Raw genomic sequence first — 22,745 nt, forward strand, 5'->3', positions numbered from 1 at the left:
TCCCCCTCTGCCCGACACCCTCTCTGGTTCTTTCAGCATCAGTTTCCCCAAGGGGGCAGGAGGGGGACGAATTTGGGGGCTTCCCGGCCCTCGTCTTGGAGCCGGGGAAGGGGAGATGCGGGCAGGAGGCCCTGTGAGTTCAGGCTCGGCAGCCGGCTCCCGAGGCCTTCGGCCCGCGGCACTTCGCGAGGGAGCGCCCCTCTCCCCGGAGCCGCCGGCGGCTGCAGTCCAGCCACGCCGAGCGGAGGGGGCCCGGGGCTCCCCGCCCCCGACCCGGCGTTGCCGCGCTCCCCCTAGCGGCCGCCGTGCGGCCTCGCTCCGTCCCAGGCTCGTCGGCGGCGCAGCTCACGTGACCGCGCTCCGGGCCTGCGGCCGCTGTCGGTTCCCCCAGTCACCGAGCGAGAGGGAAGAAACAAGATGGCGGCTGAAGGCGATCCGGAGTGGGGCCCCAGCAATTCGGATTGAGCCTTCTCCCTCCACCCGCTTCCGCCGGCCGGGCCCCTCCCGCCCGGCCCCGCGGGCCTCCCCACCCGGCCCCGGCGCCCCCCACCGCCACCCCTCCGCCCGCCCCTCCCCCCTCCGCTTTCCCTTCTCCCCCCGCCTCGGCTCCGACATGAGGGGCCGGCGGGGCAGGCCGCCCAAGCAGCCCGCGGCTCCCGCTGCGGAGCGCTGCGCCCCGGCCCCGCCGCCGCCGCCGCCGCCCACGTCCGGACCCATCGGGGGGCTCCGCTCGCGGCACCGCGGCAGCAGCCGGGGCAGGTGGGCCGCCGCCCAGGCTGAGGTGGCGCCCAAGACGCGGCTGAGCTCGCCCAGGGGGGGCAGCAGTAGCCGGAGGAAGCCGCCGCCGCCGCCGGCCCCCCCTAGCACCAGCGCCCCGGGCCGGGGGGGGCGAGGAGGCGGGGGCGGCAGGACGGGGGGCGGGGGCGGCGGCGGCCACCTGGCCCGGACCACCCCGGCCCGGAGGGCCGTCAACAAAGTGGTGTACGATGACCACGAGAGCGAGGAGGAGGAGGAGGAGGAGGACATGGTCTCCGAGGAGGAGGAGGAGGAGGAGGACGGCGAGGCTGAGGAGACCCAGGATTCTGAGGACGACGAGGAGGATGAGATGGAAGAGGACGACGATGACTCCGATTATCCGGAGGAGATGGAAGACGACGACGACGACGACGCCAGTTATTGCACGGAAAGCAGCTTCAGGAGCCATAGCACCTATAGCAGCACTCCAGGTACCCACCCAGCCCAGTTGCTGCAGACTCCTTCCCCACCTCCTCCCCCTTCTCCCCTCGCTCACTCCCTCTCTGGTCTCCCCCCACCCCCTCCTCCCCCCCAGACAGAGGGGAAATGCGACGGCACATCAAGTGGCAAAAAACTAGATTTACAAGAGGAAAGAGGCGCATTGTTCAAAATGGAGATTGCATTGTTGCAGTTCGCAGGCCACACACTCGCGCTCTCTCTCCCTCTCCCCCCACCAACCCCCTCTTTTTCCTCTTAAAAATTTGTGCCAGTGCAGTGTCTCCACCGGGCAGGGTTGAAACTTTGGCACACACACATCCATTGCATTCATTTTTCTCCCCTTGTTTTGGTTTGGTTTTTTGGAATGAAAGAAGCCTCTTGTTTTTGCAAACCTCTTTGCATTTCTAATGTGGTTTCTTTTAGATTTTTATTCTATATCTGTTCCTAAAAAGGGAATTCAGGATTTAGACAGATTGTGCCATACAAACACACACAAAACATGCTTCTCTTCACACCCCGAGCTGTGTGGTTTTAAAAGTGTCTTAAGGAAATGGATCAGTTGGGTTAGTAGGGGAGCCTTATCTGGTCCTGTGTGTTTGTTTTTATTCTTGAGTGCTAATGGGCGCGTGCAACAGTTGCGAGTAAATGGCCGATTAAAAAGCGAAGCGGAAAAACCAAAGGAAACCAAAACAAATTTAGTATTTCATCTGATTCAAAATCATTTTGGTAAAATGCAAAATAAAATAAAGAGACCTCAGGAACATGCGTCTTAACTAATTTGATCCCTTTGCCTGAGAAATGCAGTTTCCTGTCACCTGTTGCAGAGACGTGTAGTTGATCATGCAGACGTAATTGCTGAAGATGAACTTTTGGACCAACTCCCAAGTCACACAGCAGAAGTATAGGGAGATTTATTGCAAAATGACTTTTTATTTTCATTCTGTTTCTGAGGATGATAGTCCTCCCTGATCTGTAATGAATTTCTCCATGGTGACTCCTCTCCTGTTTTCTCAGAGTTCCTCTAGGCTGGTGCTGAGATGCATTTTCTTTATTTAAAACACACACACACACACAATGGCTGCTTTGTATTAAATACGTAATTGCGGCTTACTAAATTGTGAAAAAACCCGTAACTTATAGCGATAACCTACAAGACTTTTCCTTTATAGTTTTGTTAATCTGGATTAACTAAATTAGAATCCAGTTTTCAGAGCATTTACAAAGTGAAGTTCGTGAGGGAATAGGGTCTTAACAAAGTGATAAAGGTGTGTCACTTGTTTTTAAAAGAGACTAGGATAGTAGCAGTAGTTATATTTAAATGTGTCTGTTTTTTAATAAATGCCTAAATACTCATTGGAGGAGTATGAGTATTAAGTCAGATGTAAACCTGTTTAGATTGTCCTAACAGCACATGAAAAAGGTAATTTCTTTTGCCTGACAGAATATCTGCCTGTCTTTGGGGTCGGGTGTGGGGAGAGCTGGCAGGAGAATGAAAGGAATGAATCAAATGTCAAGTGTTCGTGTCCTGTATGTAGAAGGGACTACACACCATTCTTCATTTCTTGCCAACTTAACTTTAGTACGTCTTTTATAGTAATAGTTTTTACTTTAAGAAATCACATGTGGTCTTTTCTACCAAGAGCCCAGAATGGAAAGACCCGTGGAGAGTAAATTACACTACTGGAGGAAGTTTTCTCAGATGAGACAGAGCTAAGGCGTTTTGGCAGGGTGGTTCAGCTAACTTTAACTCCTCTTTGAAGGCCTAGCAAATAATATTTAGGGTTGAGAGCCATGTATATGCTGAGTTAAATTACAGTTTGTTGTTTGGTTTCCTTTTTTAAAAAGATGCTTATATCTTTATGTACTTCCATGACATTTCGTTTTTTCTGATGACATTCGTAGTCTACCTTGTGTATGGTTGTCCTATCTTTACGTGAAATTATGGATTATATATCTTTATAGTGATCGTAACACCCCCTGCAGTTCCTAGTACAGCGTCTCGCACACAGCCGGTGCTCATCAGAGATTGGTTGGACAGATGATTGTTAGTAGGTGAGAACTTGTAATGGATGAAGTTGGGCTAATTCTCCTGTGGGTGCCAGAATTCCTAAATATTTTGGATTGGGGAAACTAAATATTGGTCTAATTAGATTTTGATACTTTGACCAGGGCATGTTTTTAGTAGCAGAGTTAGTGAGTTTCGAGCTGCTGTTTCATATTGCTTGCCAGGCATTTTCCTTTCTTTATTGGATGTGGTGTTAATGTGTTAGATGTTTTACTTTTTGAAACATTATTTCTCAAGATTGTTAGATGTTTTACTTTTTGAAACATTATTTCTCAAGATTGTAGAAGAGATGATACATTTTGCCGTTCTAAGCTTTTAGAATGTCTACTTGCCTAGAATAACAATGCATGACAGTGAGTTGTTTAGGCTAAGCACTTGTTTCATTAGTTTTATTGTCTGTACTTCTAGGTAAATGTGTATGTATGTGCTTCGGAAGGAAAAAATGTTCTAGATGGTTTAAGATATCCCCAAAGCTCATAAATAAATATGTTTGGTGGATTTGAATCCAACTGTATTGTCAGGGCTCAGAGAGGAATATACTTTATTGGTAATTTAGAGAAGATGATTAAGCTTTGTAAACTAGAATGTTGGCTTAAGTACTAAATATTCAATTCCTAGTATAAGAAATTACTCATTCATCTATTCATATGTTGAGTACTTTGTAGGTAATATACCTGTTGATGCGAAGACATTGGTTGATGTTACTAGCTTAATTTTCTAAAACCATATATTTAAAAAAGTTTATTCACTGGAGGTGAAATGTTTTCCTTTTAATGGAGAGAAATTTTAAATGGGTACGTAAGGTACTCACATGACAGATATTACTATAGGTATAACAATTTGTTAATACAAAATTGAAATCATCTAGTTTTGCTTAAATTCAAGGCATTTGGTTGAATAAGGCTTTTATTTTTATTGTTAAAATTTAGAGTTATTTTAGCCTGTAGGTTTTATGACATAGTTTGCCAGTACATTGAGAAGGATTGTATAGAAAATCTATTTTGAATAGGCATTTGGTAAAGTTCTGACAGCACCTTGAAATCAAGCATTTGCTACTTCAAAAAAGTTAAATCAGACTTTAAACAGAATAGTTCTTGCATTTAACTTGTGTGGAACTTCTAAGAATACCTAGGTGGTATTTTGAAATTTGGAGCTTCTGATGACTTCAGAAAGCAAAAGCTCTGGTGTTGCCCTGGGAGAGTTCGTGATTTATGTCCTCTAAGTCAGGGGTCCCCAACCCCCGGGTCCGGTGCTGGTCCGCAGCCTGTTAGGAACCGGCCTGCCCAGCAGGAGGTGAGCGCGAGGACTGAAGCTTCGTCTGCGCTCCCCGTCGCTCACATTACCGCCTGAGCCATCATCCCCCATCCCCCCCACCCCGTCCATGGAAAAATTGTCTTCCATGAAGCCGGTCCCTGGTGCCAAAAAGGTTGGGGACCTGTGCTCTAAGGATTATGACAGTGGCGATGGGTGGCGTAGGTGCCATGAATGAACTGTAGATTTATCTGAAGCAGAATTTGTTACCTGGTGGCAGTATTTATTCTCCCCGGTGTCAACCAAATATCTTTTTCATTGTACTTGGAATTCCTGATTGCTACAAGTGAGGTACAAAGTGCAGTGGAGATTTAAAGGAGGGCGAGATCATACCCTATTTGGGGGAGTTGGTGTGGGCGTATGCTTCCTGGATGGGCATGTGGCTAGTGAGGATGGACAGAAGAAGGGAGGGAGCAGCATGAAGCAAGGCGCTGATTCTAAAGTGCAGGCAGTCTTAAGTAACCTGGTTTAGCAAGAGCCTGAGTATGTGAATAGGAAATAAAAAACTAAAGCACCATTGTTGGGCAGTACTTAGAGAACCAGGCTATAGCATCTCCTCTCTCCCTCATCTGTAGGATAACAATCGGGGTAGATCAGTGATCCTCAGTCATTTTTCACTCCTGGAACACCCAAGGGATTTGCTGTATTCCTATCAGCACCATGTGGGAGCATGAAACAAAACCAAATCAAATCGTGGATACTGTTAAATCACCGATGCAGCCAGTTCTTTCCCCCACAAATTGAGAGAATTAATGGAAGAGGTGATTTCTGAAGCCTCCTCCCCTCCCCCCCCCACCCCCCGTCTATTTCAGATCTATTTCATTTGTGGGTATTGGGGATCAATCAGAAGATTTGGAAACAAGTGGGATATGATTTCAGGGGGACATCAGGAAGTTTAGCATTACTTCTGTTCTGCAGGATGGATTGGAAGAGGACAGATAACTGGTGGGGATCTGGATGGGTTTTGTAGCCCTGGATGGGAAGATCAATTCAGGAGGTACTTCAGAATTCTCCAGCATCAGAAGTGTAGACAGAGGAATGCATCAGATATGCCTCTGTAAGAATGGCAATGCTTTCAGTAGGAACAGGAGTTCAAGATTATAAGGGAAATTAATGAGATCTGTTTTCAGGTATTGGTACCTGAAGAGGTTAAACATGAGAATTAAAAGAAAGAAAATGCGGACCCCAAAGAGTTATTAAAAAGTTGGACAACATGACCTGTGGGTATTAGAGAGGTGCGTCTGAGGTATGCAATAATAGATGGTTTGTGTACAGCTCAGGCTCAGTACTCTTCTGGTGTATATTTGGAAGTGGAGCTGGGTATTGAAATGTGTGTGTGCAGCAGGATTGAGGATATTAAGGCCAGGAGCTCTGGTCTGTTCCCTTAGGTCTGCCTTTCCTCCCTCTTCAAGACCCCATGTCCTCCCTGTGACTGCAGATCCTTGTTGGGGGGGTGCCAGGGGTGAGAAGGTGGTGGTACTGGTGGCAGACTGGTAGTCTGGGTGACATAGACAGGAGCAAATCCAAGTAGATGCCCTCTTTGCATTGGGTAGATTGTTCCCTCCCTGGTCCTTAGCCATGCTCTGGGGATCTCTTCCTAGAAGTCTTCCCAGAGTTCTGTTGCTCACCTTGGTCTCGTCTTTCTCTCTCTATTTTTTTTTGGCTGCACCGCTTGGCATGTGGGATCTTAGTTCCCCAACCAGGGATCGAACCCGCGCCCCCTGCAGTAGAAGCACGGGGTCTTAACCACTGGACTGCCAGGGAAGTCCTCTCTTCTCTTTGAATGCCTCTTATAGCAGTTATAGCCTCATCTTCATAATTTAGCACTAGTTTAGCACTGACCCTCATTATTCTAATTTTTTTCATGCTTTCAGTTCTTTAAAATGATAAGCCTCAGGAGACAGAACATTTCTTTAAAAACGAAAAACTTACAAAATGCACTTTAAAAGATAGACAGTAAAATGCAGATAGTATTAAAATGCATATAGCTAAATATAATGTTTTAATTGTTTTGTCTACTGGTATGTATCAAATTATTTTATATATTTTTCTAGATACTAAGTTACATTCCTCAAGTATTTTTTTTTTTTAAACTTTGTTCTCATAGAATTTTTTTTTTTTTTTTTTTAATTTATTTTTGGCTGCGTTGGGTCTTCGTTTCTGTGCGAGGGCTTTCTCCAGTTGCGGCGAGCAGGGGCCACTCTTCATCGCGGTGCGCGGGCCTCTCACTATCGCGGCCTCTCTTGTTGCGGAGCACAGGCTCCAGACGCGCAGGCTCAGTAGCTGTGGCTCACGGGCCTAGTTGCTCTGCGGCATGTGGGATCTTCCCAGACCAGGGCTCGAACCCATGTCCCCTGCATTGGCAGGCAGATTCTCAACCACTGCGCCACCAGGGAAGCCCCTCAAGTATTTTTTGATTGCTGGTTGATTTTTAAAAATAGTAACAGTAAGAGCTAACATTGGACATCTAAATTACTGAATTATTTTCGAGCAGTATTTAATAAAAATTGCATTTAAAAAATACCAAAAAATTGGGAATTCCCTGGTGGTCCAGTGGTTAGGACTCTGAGCGCTCACTGACGAGGGCCCAGGTTCAGTACCTGGTCGGGGAACTAAGATCCAACAAGCTGGCGTGGCAAAAAAAATTTTTTTTTAATTATATATATATATATATATATATACAAAAAAAATTTTTGCATTTTTAAAATAGCAGCTTTATTGAGATACAGTATACGTACCATAAAATTCACCCTTTAAAAAAAGTGTATTATTCAGTGGTTTTTAGTATATTCACGGAGTTGTGAATATATCATCCCTACCTAATTCCAGAACATTTTTTATCACCCCAGCAAGAAACCCATATCCATAGCAGTCACTCCCTGTTCTCTCCCTCCCCCGCTCCATCCCCTGGCAACCATTACTTTCATTCTCTGTTGATTTGTCTCTTTTGGAACTTTCTTATGAAAGGAATCATACAATATGTAGCTTCTTTCACTTAGCATAATGTTTTCAAGGTTCTTGGATCTTGGAGCATGTAACAGCACTATATTGAAATAATATTCCATTGTATGGATATACCACATTTTGCTCATCCGTTCATCACTTCATGGACATTTGAATTGTTTCTACTTTTTGGCTGTTATGAATAATACTGCTGCTAACCTTCATGTATAGGTTTTTGTCTGGACAAGATGTGTTTATTTTTCTTGGGTATATCCTAGGAGTGGAATAGCTGGATTATTACAAATACAATTTTTTTTTTTTAAAGATTTATTTATTGATTGATTGACTGATTGCTATGTTGGGTCTTTGTTTCTATGCTAGGGCTTTCTCTAGTTGTGGCAAGCAGAGGCCACTCTTCATCGCGGTGCGCGGGCCTCTCACTGTCGCGGCCTCTCTTGTTGCGGAGCACAGGCTCCAGATGCGCGGGCTCAGTAGTTGTGGCTCACGGGCCTAGGTGCTCTGCGGCATGTGGGATCTTCCCAGACCAGGGCTCGAACCCGTGTCCCCTGCATTAGCAGGCAGATTCTCAACCACTGCGCCACCAGGGAAGCCTACAAATACAATTTTAATAGAATCTTTATAACCAGACTTATTTTGTTCATTACAGTAGTTTTAAAACAGTTCTCTTAGGATGAATGAGAGCTGATTTGTAAAGCTTCCAAAATATCTATGATTTTTGGATTGCTTTAGGTCAGCTTGGAGAATTTATACCAGGGTTTGTCAGAGAAGGAGCAGTGTAAGTGGAGTCGTTTTTCCACATAGTCAGTGTGAGGGCGTCTGGCAGGCTTTGGAGGCACCCACATGTGTCAGCCCAGCACAGAATCTTAGGCTGTCATGATACGTGAGAGTCTCAGGATTTTAGATAAATCTTTATGAATGTCAAGGATCTAGGGAGGTAGCATGTAGCACAGAGTTTTAAAGAGTGAAGGATCTGGAACCAGTCCTCATGGGTTTGAATCTAGGCTCTGTGATGGGCATTTTGCTTAACTCTTTGTACCTCACTTTCCTCCTTTGTAAAATGGAGATATCATAGTACTGAATTCAGGGTGTTGTGAAGACTGAATGGGTTAATGCATGTGAAGTGCCTAGAACAGTGCCTGGCATATATATAGTAAAGATTCAATAAATAGTAGCTATTATTGTCTGTCGATTTGTTCCTGAACTGAAAGTGGATATTCTGTAGGGATATAGGGACCTTTCTTACAATGTAGTGAGGTAGTATTTTCTTCTGTCGAAAGCTGTCAACTGACTCACAAGGTATAAAAATATTTTAAGGACCACATTAAATAAAAATGTACATTAAAATAGAGCTTTATTTCCCCCCTTTAAAAGAGTTACTAAATGTTTAACTTACCCATTCAAAACATTCAGTTTAGCTAACATCTGATTTATTCTAGAACTATAATAAATAATACATTTACTTTAGTTATTTACAGGGGTCAGTTAAAGTAGAAATAGTGCTCTTGATAATTTCAGCTCTCTGGTAGTTCCTCTCCTCCATGCCATCTTCCTCCGCCTGTTCCTTAAACACCAGGTTTCCAGGTTTTCAAACCAGCCCCTGGCCCCCTCACTGTCTCCCTCCTTCCCCTGAGATCTCATTTATTCTCAAGTTGTTTTTAAAAATTGCAGTGAAAAATTTAAAAATAGTGTAGATTTACTCCTTTGGGAAAGTACATATAATATAAAGATGAAAATGAAAATCATCTGTAATCCCACCAACCAAAGATACTCACTAGACATGTTTGTGTATATATATATATATTTTTATTCCATTTACTGTAACCTGCTTTTATCTACACAGTTTTTAAAAGTTATAACTAGGATGACACTAAACAAACTGTTTTTCCTTGATATACGGCAAGGTTTTCCCATATCACTGTATCTTTATCAGTCAGTCATCCCTAATGATTAGTAATGCTGAGTATCTCTTCATGTGCTTATTTGCTGTCTGTGAAGAAAATCATTGGTGAAGTGTCTGTTGAAATATTTTGCCCATTTAAAAAATATTTATTTATTTATTTATTTAAGCTGTGTTGGGTCTTAGTTGCGGCGTACGGGATCTTTAGTTGCAGCATGTGGACTAATTAGTTGCAGCATGCATGCAGGATCTAGTTCCCCGACCAGGGATTGAACCCAGGCCCCCTGCATTGGGAGCGCAGAGTCGTATCCACTGGACCACCAGGGAACTCCCTTTGCCCAGTTTGTAATTGGGTTGTTTTCTTTTTTTTTAATTTTAAATTTTTTATTTTTATAAATTTATTTATTTTATTTTATTATTTATTTTTGGCTGCATTGGGTCTTCGTTGCTGTGCGCAGGCTTTCTCTAGTTGTGGTGAGCAGGGGCTACTCTTCACTGCGGTGCCAGGCTTCTCATTGCAGTGACTTCTCTTGTTGAGGAGCACGGGCTCTAGGCGTGTGGGCTTCAGTAGTTGTGGCTCACAGGCTCTAGGGCACAGGCTCAGTAATTGTGGCAAACGGGCTTATCTGCTCTGCGGCATGTGGGATCTTCCCGGGCCAGGGCTCAAACCCGTGTCCCCTGCCCTGGCAGGTGGATTCTTAACCACTGTGCCACCAGGGAAGCCCTGGGTGGTTTTCTTATTATTATTGAATTTGGAAAGTTCAGCTAACATAAATATTATTTATGGTATATAATTTCCCAAAGCTCTTTTCTCTGTTCCTTTTTCAGAGCATTCTCTTCTTGGATGCAACATCCTGATTTATCTCTCTAAGGACATTTACTATAGTTTTTTTTTTGAAGTTTTCTTCTGTTTCTTTTGTTTCCTCAGATTCCATTCTTAGGTTTTAGTTTTTTCTCTTTGATATTGGAGACATTTTTCAAATGCCTCGTGATCCTAAACTCTTCATATTTAGGAGTGAAGCACTGGGTAGCATTTTGTGGGTGGCCATGGGTTGTCAGCTGGTGGGTTTCACTGCAGAGTAATTGGGCAGTGGAACCCCAGGTATCAATATTTGTTTTTGTTTTTGTGTATTTTTGTTTTCTCTTTCACTCTTGTTTTTTTTTCTCCTGTGAGTCTATTTGGTTTCTTAAGGGAAGATTTCTTAAATCTTTTTTCCTGGGGCTGGGAGTAGGGGTCCGAGGGCACGTGACCAATATCCTGGGAAGCCAGATGAGGGAGGGTGACTAGGGCTCACACCTTGGAGTAGGCACACTTCACTGAATTTCCCTGTTAGGAACCCTGAGCCAACTTTTTTTTTTTTTTTTCTTCAAGTGTGGTGTAATTGACATACAACATTATCTTAGTTGCAGGTGTACAACATAATGGTTTGATATATATATACATTGCCAACTGATCACCACAGTAAGTCTAGTTAACATCTGTCAACATACATAGTTACAAAAACATGTTTTTTTTCTTGTGATGAGAACTTTTGAGATCTGCTCTCTTAGCAACTTTCAAATATACAATATAGCACTCTTAACTATAGTTACCATGTTGCACAGTACATCCCCATAACTTATTTGTATTGATATTATAACTGGAAGTTTATATCTTTTCACCCCCTTCACCCATTTTGCCCACCCCCTATCCCCTGCTTCTGGCAGCCATCAGTCTGTTCTCTGTATCTATGAGCTTGTTTGTTGGCTTGTTTTTTAGGTTCCATATATAAGTGAGATCATATGGGATTTGTCTTTTTCTGTCTGACTTATTTCACTTAGCGTAATGCCCTCAGGGTCCATCCATGTTGTCACAAATGGCAGGATTTCCTTTTTTTTTAATGGCTGAATCATATTCCATATTTTGTGTGTGTGTGTGTGTGTGTGTGTGTGTATACACCACATTTTTTTAATCCATTCATCCATCAATGGATACTTAGGTTGCTTCATGTCTTGGTTATTGTAAATAATGTTGCAGTGAACATGGGGGGGGTATAGATGTCTTTTTGAGATAGTGGTTTCTTTTCCTTTGGATATATCCAGAAGCGGAATTACTGGATCATATGGTAAGTCTATTTTTCATTTTTTGAGGAACTTTCATACTGTTTTCCATAGTGGCTGCACCAATTTACATTCCTACCAGCAGTGCATAAGGGTTTCCTTTTTTCCACATCCTCACCAACACTTGTTATTGTCTTTTTGATAATAGCCATAATAACAGGTGTGAGGTGATACCTCATTGTGGTTTTCTCTTTGTTCTAGTATGTTTTTACCTTTTGTACTTCTTTGTTGTCAATTTACCAAGTGTTGCGAGGAAAAGGATATTAGCTCATGTTACATATTTATCATATATAAAGTGAAGTCTCATTAAGTATTTCTTTACAAAACAGTTAAAAAATAACTTATCTAATACTTATTCAGCGTGCAAGGTACTGTGTTAAAACCTTCAAAGAGATCCAGTGATGGATAAGAAATGGTCCCTACTCTCAGGTCTTTATTCTTTCAAGAGGGAATAATAACACAGTGCATAAATATAAAATAATACAAGGCAGGCTGTGGTTAAGTGCTGTAAGAAAAACAGAGAATTAAATTAGGGAGAGAGATCATATTCTATATATTTGGAAGATCAGAAATGGTGTCAAGAACAAGGTTGAATTTGAGATATTTCTTGAAGATTGGGTAGGATTTCTCCAGGTGGAGGTTGAAGAGAAAGAGAAAGGAGGAGGTGAAAGGTAACAGATGACAGGAAGGTGAACGTTGAGGGACTGCGTACTTGAGGTCTGAGTGTGGAGGAGGCAAGACTGTAGAGAAGTGGAGATTATGTTTTGGTCCAATTTGAATAAATGCCAGTCTGAGGAATTTGAACTTAGTAGGCAGTGTGTAGTCATTGAATGTTTTAAAACTGGCGTATGTCATGATAAAGCTGAGCTTTTTGGGAATTCCCTGCCGGTCCAGTGGTTAGTGCTCCACACTTCCACTGCAGGGGGCATGGGTTCGATCCCTGGTTGGGGAACTAAGACCCGCATGTCATGTGGTGCAGCCAAAAAAAAAAAAAAGCTGAGCTTTTTGAAAAATAATCTGGCTTTGGTGTATAGGATTTATTGGAATAGGAGGGGGCTGATATAACTTTTCATAGCTACGTAAGATCCCATCCTAAGGCTTTACCAAGTAGTTAAGCTGTGCTGTACAGTCATTCCTTGGTATCTGCGGGCAGTTGGCGGCTGGACCCCACCCCCACCCCCCGCCATGATACCTAAATCTGCTGGTGCTCAAGACTCTTATATAAAATGGTGTTGTACAGTTGGCCCTCGAAATCCTTGGATGCCAAACCTGTGGATACGGAGGGCCGACTGTTTGCGTTTGCTGTGATTACCTGTAGTGACTAAACCTTTAGATAAATCTTGGTTCACATTCCTGTTTTTTTTAAGGCTTTTACTATGTATTACTAATATATTATAAATATTATATAACATATATATTAGGTAATATATAATATACATGTTATAATAATACAATATGTGTCATTATATTATAAATATTAGAAATATATTTCCACCAGCAGTGTATGAAAGTGCCCATTTCACCAGCACCGGTTATTTATAAACCATCTTTGCATCCAATGGGTTAAAAGCTCTCTTGTTTCTCTTGTTTGAATTTGCATTTTTTGACTAATAAAATTTAATGCTTTCATGACCTCTGACACCCAAATCTCTGTAGTCATGGTTTCCTTCCTGTGTTTTAACTAATGGATGAGTGAATACTTCTTGAACCCCTCCACTTAGAAGTCCTGTAGGCACATCCAATTCAACATGTTCCAAATAGAATTCATGCTTTAGAGACTGCTCCTAACCTCCCATTTCCTTGTTCAGTGAATAATGGCACTGCCCACTGAATTGCCCGAGTCGGAAGTGAGGAAGTACCAGACTCTCCTCCCTGTGCCTCACCCTCCATGTGCAGGCTTGTCACCAGGTCCTGTGAAGTTTACATCTTATATATCTCTTAAATATATTTCAGCTCTCTTGTCCATCCATGCGAATGGTTACCTAAATCAGACCTTTTTTATCCCTTATTTGGCCTCTTAAGGAAACAGCCTGCCTGCCTGCCTGGCCTTCTTTTGTCCATTCATCTCTCATATCCATCTTCCACGTACATACTGCTCTGCTCTGAGACAAATCTGACCATGTTATGCCCTTTCTTAAAAATCTTCTGTGGGAAAATGATTATGTGCTTTAGCGTAGGTGGATAGTTCTGACTTGGCTTTTGCTTCCTCTACCAGCCTCATCTTCTGTTGCTTCATTTATTTGTTCACTTATTTTAAAAATACCTGTTGGGAACCTACTATGTTCCAGGCACTCTCTGGGATGCAGCCACGAATAAAGCAGATATGGCCCCTGCCCTGAAACAGCAGGGAAGGTAGCCAGTGTAACAGTGAGAGAAGTGCTTCCAAAAGGGGCAAGTGAGAATGACTTCATGGGCGTGAGGGGGGAAGTGTCAGAAAAGGCCTCCCTAAAGAGGTGACAGGTGAGCTCCAAATGGAAGTAGCCGGCGGAGGGGAGGGGAAAGAGGATTCTAGGCCATAGGATCACCACATGCAATGGACTGGAGGGAAAACCAGGAAGGATTTCAGAGTCAGCAGTGCTGTGAGCAGGTTGGTGTTTTTTAAAAAAAAAGTCCCTCTGGCTATAGAATAGAGAATGAATTGGAGTGGGATAAGAATTGATGAAGGGAATTAGGCTGTTGAAGTAGACCAGGTGACAGATTTTGTACCTTGGAGAGAAATACTCAAAAAATAATTTAGTATTTAGGATGTCACATCTTAGTGATAGATTGGTTAGTTGGGATATGGTCAAGGTTGAATTGACTTCTAAATCTCCTTTATTTCTCTCTTTAATCACAACTTATTTCTCTTCACCTTGAATTTGATTGTCAGGTAATACTGAATTCTTTGTAAAAGTTCCCCTCAAACACCTCATAGTGGGGCTTCCCTGGTGGTGCAGTGGTTGAGAATCCACCTTCCAATGCAGGGGACACGGGTTAGATCCCTGGTCCGGGAAGATCCCACATGCCACGGAACAACTAAGCCCGTGTGCCACAACTACTGAGACTGTGCTCTAGAGCCCGCGAGCCACAACTGCTGAGCCCGTGCACCACAACTACTGAAGCCCGCTCGTCTAGAGCCCTTGCTCCACAACAAGAGAAGCCGCCGCAGTGAGAAGCCTGCGCACCGCAACGAAGAGTAGCCCCCGCTCGCCACAACTAGGGAAAGCCCACGTGCGGCAACGAAGACCCAACACAGCCAAAAATAAATAAACAAAATAAATAAATTTTTTAGAGGTTTGTTTTGTGCCCCAAAATGTTGTCGGTCTAGGTGAACGTTCCAAGTGTACTTGGAAAGAAGGTGTATTCTGCTGCGGTTGGATAGAGTGTTCCATAAGTGTCAGTTAGGTCAAGTTGGTTGCATTATGAAGGTCCTCCGTATCCTTGCTGATTTTCTACCTGCTTGTTCTATTGATTACCAAGAGAGAATTGTTGAAGTCTACGAATACTGTCATGGATTTGCCTATTTCTCTTTGGAGTTCTGTTAGTCTTCATGTATTCTGAGGCTCCGTTATTTTATTTTATTTTTTTAATTTTATTTTTTTAAAGTATTTGTTTATTTATTTATGACTGTGTTGGGTCTTCGTTTCTGTGCGAGGGCCTTCCCTAGTTGTGGCAAGCGGGGGCCACCCTTCATCGCGGTGCGCGGGCCCCTCACCACCACGGCCTCTCCCGTTGCGGAGCACAGGCTCCAGACGCGCAGGCTCAGCAACTGTGGCTCACGGGCCCAGCTGCTCCACGGCACGCGGGATCTTCCCAGACCAGGGCCCGAACCCACGTCCCCTGCATTGGCAGGCAGACCCCCAACCACTGCGCCACCAGGGAAGCCCCTTTTTTTTTTAAATATTGTATCATGTAGTGGTTGTGAGACTAAATGGTAACTATTATTATTATGTATTCTTTACTATTATTTATTATATACTTCCTCTGAGCTTTTTTTTTTTTTTTTAAGTTTATTTATTTATTTATTTATGGCTGTGTTGGGTCTTCGTTTCTGTGCGAGGACTTTCTCCAGTTGCGGCAAGCGGGGGCCACTCTTCATCGCGGTGCGCGGGCCTCTCATTATCGTGGGCTCTCTTGTTGCGGAGCACAAGCTCCAGACGCGCAGGCTCAGTAGTTGTGGCTCACGGGCCCAGTTGCTCCGCGGCATGTGGGATCCCCCCAGACCAGGGCTCGAACCCGTGTCCCCTGCATTGGCAGGCAGATTCTCAACCACTGCGCCACCAGGGAAGCCCCTGAGGCTCTGTTATTAAGTACATAAACATTTAGGAAGGATTATTTAACCCCTTCATCATTATATCTTTATTTGTTAAGGCATTGTACTGAAATGGACTCTAATTATCTGGCTCTCTCCTTCGTCCGAACCTGTCTTAGGGCAGGGAGGCTCTCATTCATCTCCTCTCCTTAGTGCCGCTCAGTCTCTAGCATGCAATAGGCAGCACAGGTAATTGCTGAACTGAGTGTATGAGTCAAAAAAAAAATCTCTAGATTATGTTCACCCTTAGTTCTGCCCTGTCCAGTATGGCAGCCACTAGCCACGTGGGGCTATTTAAATTTAAATTAAGTAAAATTCAAACTTCAGTTCTTTATTGACACTAGCTACATTTCCAGTGCCCAGTAGCCATGTGTGATGTAGAACATTTGGGTCACTTCATATCATCACAGAAAGTTCTCTTGGGCTGACTGTGTTACTGTCGTCAGTCTGCTTCTGCTAAACTGTGAGAATTTACCTAGCATCCCTTTTCCTCTAGCCTTTTATTTGCTCTGAATCCTGCACGGCCTGGGTAGCCCCAGCACTCGGCTGTGGTTTGTCTCTGTTAAGCCTGTCAGCCCAGCGTTATTTGTGGATGTGATGGTGTTGAATTTCTGCAGTGAGGCTTGGGCTCATCTTTGCGATGATGGCATCACTTGTTGTTCTCTGGGGTAGGGGAAGACGTAGTCAGCTAACCTTCAGTTTTAGAAAATCTGCCATGGTCCTGAGAAAATTAAGCTAAGTCGTAGATGCAGGACAAAAGGGAAAGAAGAATTAAAATTCAGAGACTTTTAGGTGAGAAATTTAGTTTGATAACTCAGGGAATTCCTATATTGTAAAAGTTGGTATGTGAACTGAATTGTCACATACTGGTGTGTTGTTTCAGTTGTCTGAGTTCTCCTATATAAAACCTCTTTCTCAGGAGTCTCTGGACAAATGATTTAATTACTTCAATAGTTTTCAAGGAAAAGACATCACTTTTTGAGTGGAATTCTTTTGTTACTTAACCGATGTTAAATGGCAATTATGGAACCTCAGAAGATTTGCTAAGAAAGCTCATGCTTACACTCTTCTCTACTCATGGATGTGTTCTAGAATTCACACACTTGGGAGACTGCATGGCCAAGTGATTCATACTGAATGACAGTGTTCAGTAGGTGCAATTTCTACATTTTGCTGCTGTGGCTTCCTGCTTGATTTCAGGATGTTAACATTGCCTCCTTTGAGGTCTGTTTACAGTGTATTCTATTTATGGAACTTAAAAAGCATTTCAGAAACGCACATATTAATCTGTGTGGAATTTCTCTTCTTGTTCTTTTTCCTTCTAATGCTTGCATAGCTATATTGAGACTTGTCTGAGGAAATAGTCCAGCATTTAAAGTAGCTAATAAAATTTTAGCCCTTCCTATCAGTGCAGTTTTCCCTGTTTTTCTAGACATCAAAATTATTTCACACAGGCCTTGCAGTCTTAGTAAATTACCCTTTTCTCCAACTTATGACCATAATCTGCTTTCACAGTGTTATGCAAATAATTAAAAAAATAAAAAGTGATTTTACTGTAATTTCAGATACATATTTGAACTTTTTAGTTTGAATTATCTGGGTGAAATGCCTCAAATTTCTGATTCTCTGTAAACTTGGAAGATTGCCTTTATCCAGATATATTATTATCCTTAATTGCCTAAATAGCTTGAGTTATAAAATCTCCCTGCATTTCAGGAGAAACCTAACAATGGGAGCTTGTTTATGGCAGGGGACACAAACTCAAATGCTGCAGGGTCCAAGTAAATTAAAGATGTGAAGTGGCCTTTTTTTTTTCTTTATTAATACAAAACTGCATTTGCTGTTAAAGTTTATTTGCCTTGAAAAACTAACCCTATTGGAATTTTAGTCCCTTTTTGCTTTTACAGACAGTGCTGTTCTAAATGTGCTAGAGATGTATCTTTAGTCGCCCAGCCTGGTGTTTCTATAAGGTAGATTCCTAAGAGTAGGATTGTTGGGTTACATTTAATAGGCTGAACCAGGTTATACTCTCATTACTGTTGTTCTTAGACCTTCCCTAATCTGTGTTTATGTGGCTTTTAAATTGACTTTTTCTGGGACTTACTGAAGTTTACTCAGACCTTTAGCAGGTGTTTTTGGATATAGACTAGGCCCAAAATCCTTTCCTCATCAATTTATTGGTAAATACACTTATTTATAATATGAAAGCCTGAGGTTTAGCTCCTAAACTGGGGGGCAGATGTCTCTTTTCAGAGTTTTCTGGCCAAGTGGGAATGGAATTTTTTTTATTGCTTCTTAGCTTGAATTTGACCTTAGAGACGTCATTCCTCTGTGGGCCTTATTAGTTTACTCACCTATAAAGTGTAGATTGGACTAGGTGATCTAATGGGCAAGGGATTCGCAGACTTTCTCTTAAAGTGCTGTATAGTAAATATTTTAGTCTTTTTGGGCCACACTGTCTCTGCTGCAACTGCTCAACTCGGCCATTGTAACATGATAGCAGCTGGAGACAATAAGTAGACAAATGAACATGGCTGTGTTTGAATAAAACTTTATTTGTAAAAACGGTCTGTGGCTGGCCATAGTTTGCCAACCTCTTTCTGAGCTCTTGACATTCATTAATCTGTGATTTGGATAACTAGGTTAGGGAAAAAGCTTTGAATTTTTAAAATAACACTTTTGAAAGTCTAGTAAGAACTTCAAATTTTATTTTTGCTTTTTCTCTTTATCAGGGAAGAAATATAGAAAATTTAGAAAACTCAGGAGATAACATTAATATTTTGGTCACTCTCCTTTGATAACCAGCTTTGTGTGAGTGTGTGTGTATTCATATGAGGAGTACTTACATGTGTAGAAACGTACATATTTTTTATAAAATTGGATAATGCATAATTGGTTTTATAAATCTTTTCCCTTATACCATGAAATCTTACTGTATCTTTAAATAATTTGTCTATGAAAATGTCTGCTCTCATGGAGCTTCTGGTGGAGAGCTCATGGATTTTAAAAGTTAATTTTGTATTTAGCCACCTCTTTTCTAATTGTTTTTAATAACTTATTTTTTGATTGGGTTGGAATTTCTAGGAATAACATTTCATCATCTTCAAACATGAATCATATACATCCATCTGCTTTTCTTATATTTATACCTCCTTTTTGTTTCTTTTCAAATTGCATTGTCTACCACCTCTAAAGCAATGTTAAATACTAGTTGAAATGAGAAGCATCTTAGTGTACTTTCTAAATTTAATGGGACTGATGCTAATATTTCACTGTTAATTGTTATGCTGACCATTGATTTTTTTATTTTGTTTTGTTTTTTGCTATCCTAATAAGCATAAAGGGGTATTTCATTTTGGTTTGGAATTTAAGTGCTTTGTTGCCTATGTGATGTGCATGTATTTTCTCCTGGTCTGTGGCTTGTGTTTCACTCTCTCTTATTTTTTTTTTTTAATAAATTTATTTATTTATTTATTTATTTTTGGCTGTGTTGGGTCTTCGTTTCTGTGCAAGGGCTTTCTCCAGTTGCGGCAAGTGGGGGCCACTCTTGATCGCGGTGCGCGGGCCTCTCACTGTCGTGGCCTCTCCCGTTGCGGAGCACAGGCTCCAGACGCGCAGGCTCAGTAGTTGTGGCTCACGGGCCTAGCCGCTCCGCGGCATGTGGGATCCTCCCTGACCGGGGCACGAACCCGCGTCCCCCGCATTGGCAGGCAGACTCCTAACCACTGCGCCACCAGGGAAGCCCTTCACTCTCTTAACTATCTAATCCATGAGCACATTCTGTCTCTCCATTAATTCAAGTCTTTGATCTCTTTCATCAGTGTTTTATTGTTTTTGGCATACTGGTCTTCTACATATTATTACATTTGTACCTAAGTATTTCATGATTTTTGGTGCTATTACAATTAGTACTTATTTTTTAAATTTGAATTTGTATTTCCAGTTATTTATTGTTATAATAGAAATACAATTGATTTTTGTGTATTGATCTTTGTGACCTTGTTAAACTCAACTGTCAGTCTAGTAGTTTGTTTTTTTTTTTTGTAGATTTCTTGGGTTTTTCTACATAGGTAATCATATTGCCTGGCAAATAGAGATGATTTTATGTCTTCCTTTTCCAAGATAGATTTTCTTTTTCTTATTGAAGTATAATTGATTTACAATATTGTGTTAGTTTCAGGTGTACAGCAGAGTGATTCAGTTTTATTTAATTCTTTTTTTTGATTCTTTTCCATTATATTTTATTATAAGATATTGAATATAGTTCCCTCTGCTATACAGTAAATCTTTGTTGTTTATCTGTTTTATGTAAAGGTAGTGTGTATCTGTAAATCCCATACTCCCAATTTATCCCTGCCCCCCCTTCCCCTTTGGTAACCATAAGTTTGTTTTCTATGTCTGTGAGTCTGTTTCTGTTTTGTAAATAAGTTCATTTTTACTATTTTTTTAGATTCCACATATAAGTGATACCATATAATATTTGTCTTTCTCTGTCTGACTTCACTTAATATGATTATCTCTAGGTTCATTCATGTTGCTGCAAATGGCATTGTTTCGTTGTGGTTTTATGGCTGAATAATATTCCATTGTGTATATATACATCTTCTTTATCCATTCCTCTGTTGATGGACACTTAGGTTGCTTCCATGTCTTGGCTATCGTAAAAATTGGTTTCTAATTTAACTTCATATGTCAGAGAACATACTGGGTATGACTAAATGTTTAAAAAATGAAGTCATTTGAGATTTGTTTTATGACCCAAAGCATTGTCTGTTTAGGTGAATATTCCACGTGTACTAGGAAGGAAGAGTCTGCTGCTGTTGGGTAGAGTGTTCCATAAATGTGATTAACTGTTGTTGGTAGTGTTGTTAAAGTCTTCTATATCCTTGCAGATTTTGCATCTACTTGTTCTGTTGATTACTAAGAGAGGAGTGTTGAAATCTACAACTACTGTTATAGATTTGTTCTCTGTCTCCTTGCAGTACTGTATGTTTATGCTTCATATATTTTGTGGCTCTGTTATTAGGTTCATAAACATTTATGGTTGTTGGTCTTTTGATTATTTGACCCCTTTATCATTATGAAATGACCTTCTTTACTCTGGTAATATTCTTTGCTTAAAATTTACTGTTTGATATTAATATAACCAGTTCAGCTTCTTTCTTTTTGAATAGTGTTAGCAGGGTGTATCTCTTTCCACCCTTTTACTTTTAGTCTGTACTATGTCATATTTTTATATATATATATATATATATATATTTTTTTTTTTTTTTTTTTTTTTTTTTTTTGCTGTGCTGCGTGGCATGCGGGATCTTACCCCAACCAGGGATCGAACCCGTGCCTCCTGCAGTGGGAGCGCAGAGTCTTAACCACTGGACCTCCACGGAAGTCCCTACTATGTCATATTTTAAAGGGGTTCCCTGTTCTGTTTTTTTAAAAAGCCAGTCTTCTGACAGTGAATTTAGACTATTTACATTTAATTTTTTTCTTTTTTTTCTTTTTTGGCTGTGCCTCAAGGCTTGGCTTGCAGGATCAGTTCCCTGACCAGTGATTGAATCCGTGCCCTTGGTAGTAAAGCGTGGAGTCCTAACCACTGGACTGCCAGGAAATTCCCATCTTTTCTTTTCTTTTTCTTTTTTTTTTTGTTCCTCTGTTTCCCTTTCCTGCCTGCTTTTGGATTAGTTGAACATTGCCCTATTTTAGTTTATTAGCTTTTTGGTTATGTCTGTTCTATTTTTTTAGTGGTTCCTCTAGGAATTACAAAATACTTATCTACTTAAAGTTAGCATTTTATCCCTTTAAGTAAAATTTGTGTCACAACCATAGAGGTTCCCTTATCCTAGCCCCCTCCCCAGTGCTATAAGTGTCATATATATCTACAGTTGTTCCTCTGTATCTGTGGGGGATTGATTCCCAGGACCCTTGTGGATACCAGAATCTCTGGATGTCAGATCCCTTGTGTAAAGTGGCACCGTACAGTCGGCCCTCTGTATCAGACTCTACATACATTAAAGCTCCACTAGATGATGTTACAATTTTTGCTCTCAACCACTGTACATATTTTAAAGTGCTTAAGAGTTGAAACAACCTTTTTTGTTTGTTTTTTAATTTATTGTTCTTCCTTTATTCCTGAAAGTCCAGTTTTCACTCTGGTATCATTTCTGTTTCTTTTACCGTTTTTACCATTTGTTTTTTTTGTTTTTGTTCTTTCATAATTGAGATTTTATTGGCTGTTTTGAGGATCAGTACACAGACATTTCAATTTGTACACAATTCTTTTTTTTTTTTTCACAATTCTTAACATACATACCCAAACTCTAAAAAATCATGTAGTTGTGATTCTTTTCTGAACAGTTATTCCAGTGACTTCCCAGCTTAAAATTTGGAGGCAAATTTTCCTTGACAGGATATCAAGTGCCAGTATCTTCAAATATTGATATGCTGTTACATTGTTAAGTCCCACTAATTCACAATTTAATATCACATACACTACATACTAAAATTGTCAGTCCTCTACAGCACATTAACAAAGCTACTAGAAGAACTGGACTACCACGACCAAAGATGTTACAGAGTGCACAAAATTCTGACCAGGAGAGCCAAGATCAAGGAGTGAGTGGTTTGCTTTAGGAAACTCTGTTAGTTTTCCTTCATCTGAAATGTTTTTATTTTGCCTGAACTGTGGAAGAGTATTTTTGAAGGATATAGAATGCTGGGTTGATATTTCTCTAAGCACTTTAAAGATGTCCCATTCTCTGCAGTTATTTGAATTATTGTTCTCTCATATGTAATGTTGTTTTTTCTCTTGCTGCTTTGTAGATTTTTCTTTAGCTATATGTTCTGGAATTCCTCCCATACTCTGGCTTGCAGGGGCCCCTTTTCTT

General features: G+C 41.4%; 1 protein-coding gene across 13 annotated transcripts in view; it reads left to right on the forward strand.

Annotated features, from left to right (window-relative positions):
- Positions 1–387: 387 nt before the first annotated feature.
- Positions 388–22,745, forward strand: part of BPTF (bromodomain PHD finger transcription factor) — a 141,484-nt gene continuing 119,126 nt past the window's right edge. For all 13 annotated transcript variants that reach the window (XM_059909118.1, XM_059909119.1, XM_059909122.1 and 10 more), the window contains exon 1: positions 388–1,226. In XM_059909118.1, coding sequence (XP_059765101.1) covers positions 614–1,226 — 613 coding nt within the window. In that variant the 5' untranslated portion in view covers positions 388–613. The remainder of the gene's footprint in view (positions 1,227–22,745) is intronic.

Source organism: Balaenoptera ricei, chromosome 20, assembly GCF_028023285.1.
Source record: "Balaenoptera ricei isolate mBalRic1 chromosome 20, mBalRic1.hap2, whole genome shotgun sequence".
Lineage (NCBI taxonomy): Eukaryota > Metazoa > Chordata > Mammalia > Artiodactyla > Balaenopteridae > Balaenoptera > Balaenoptera ricei.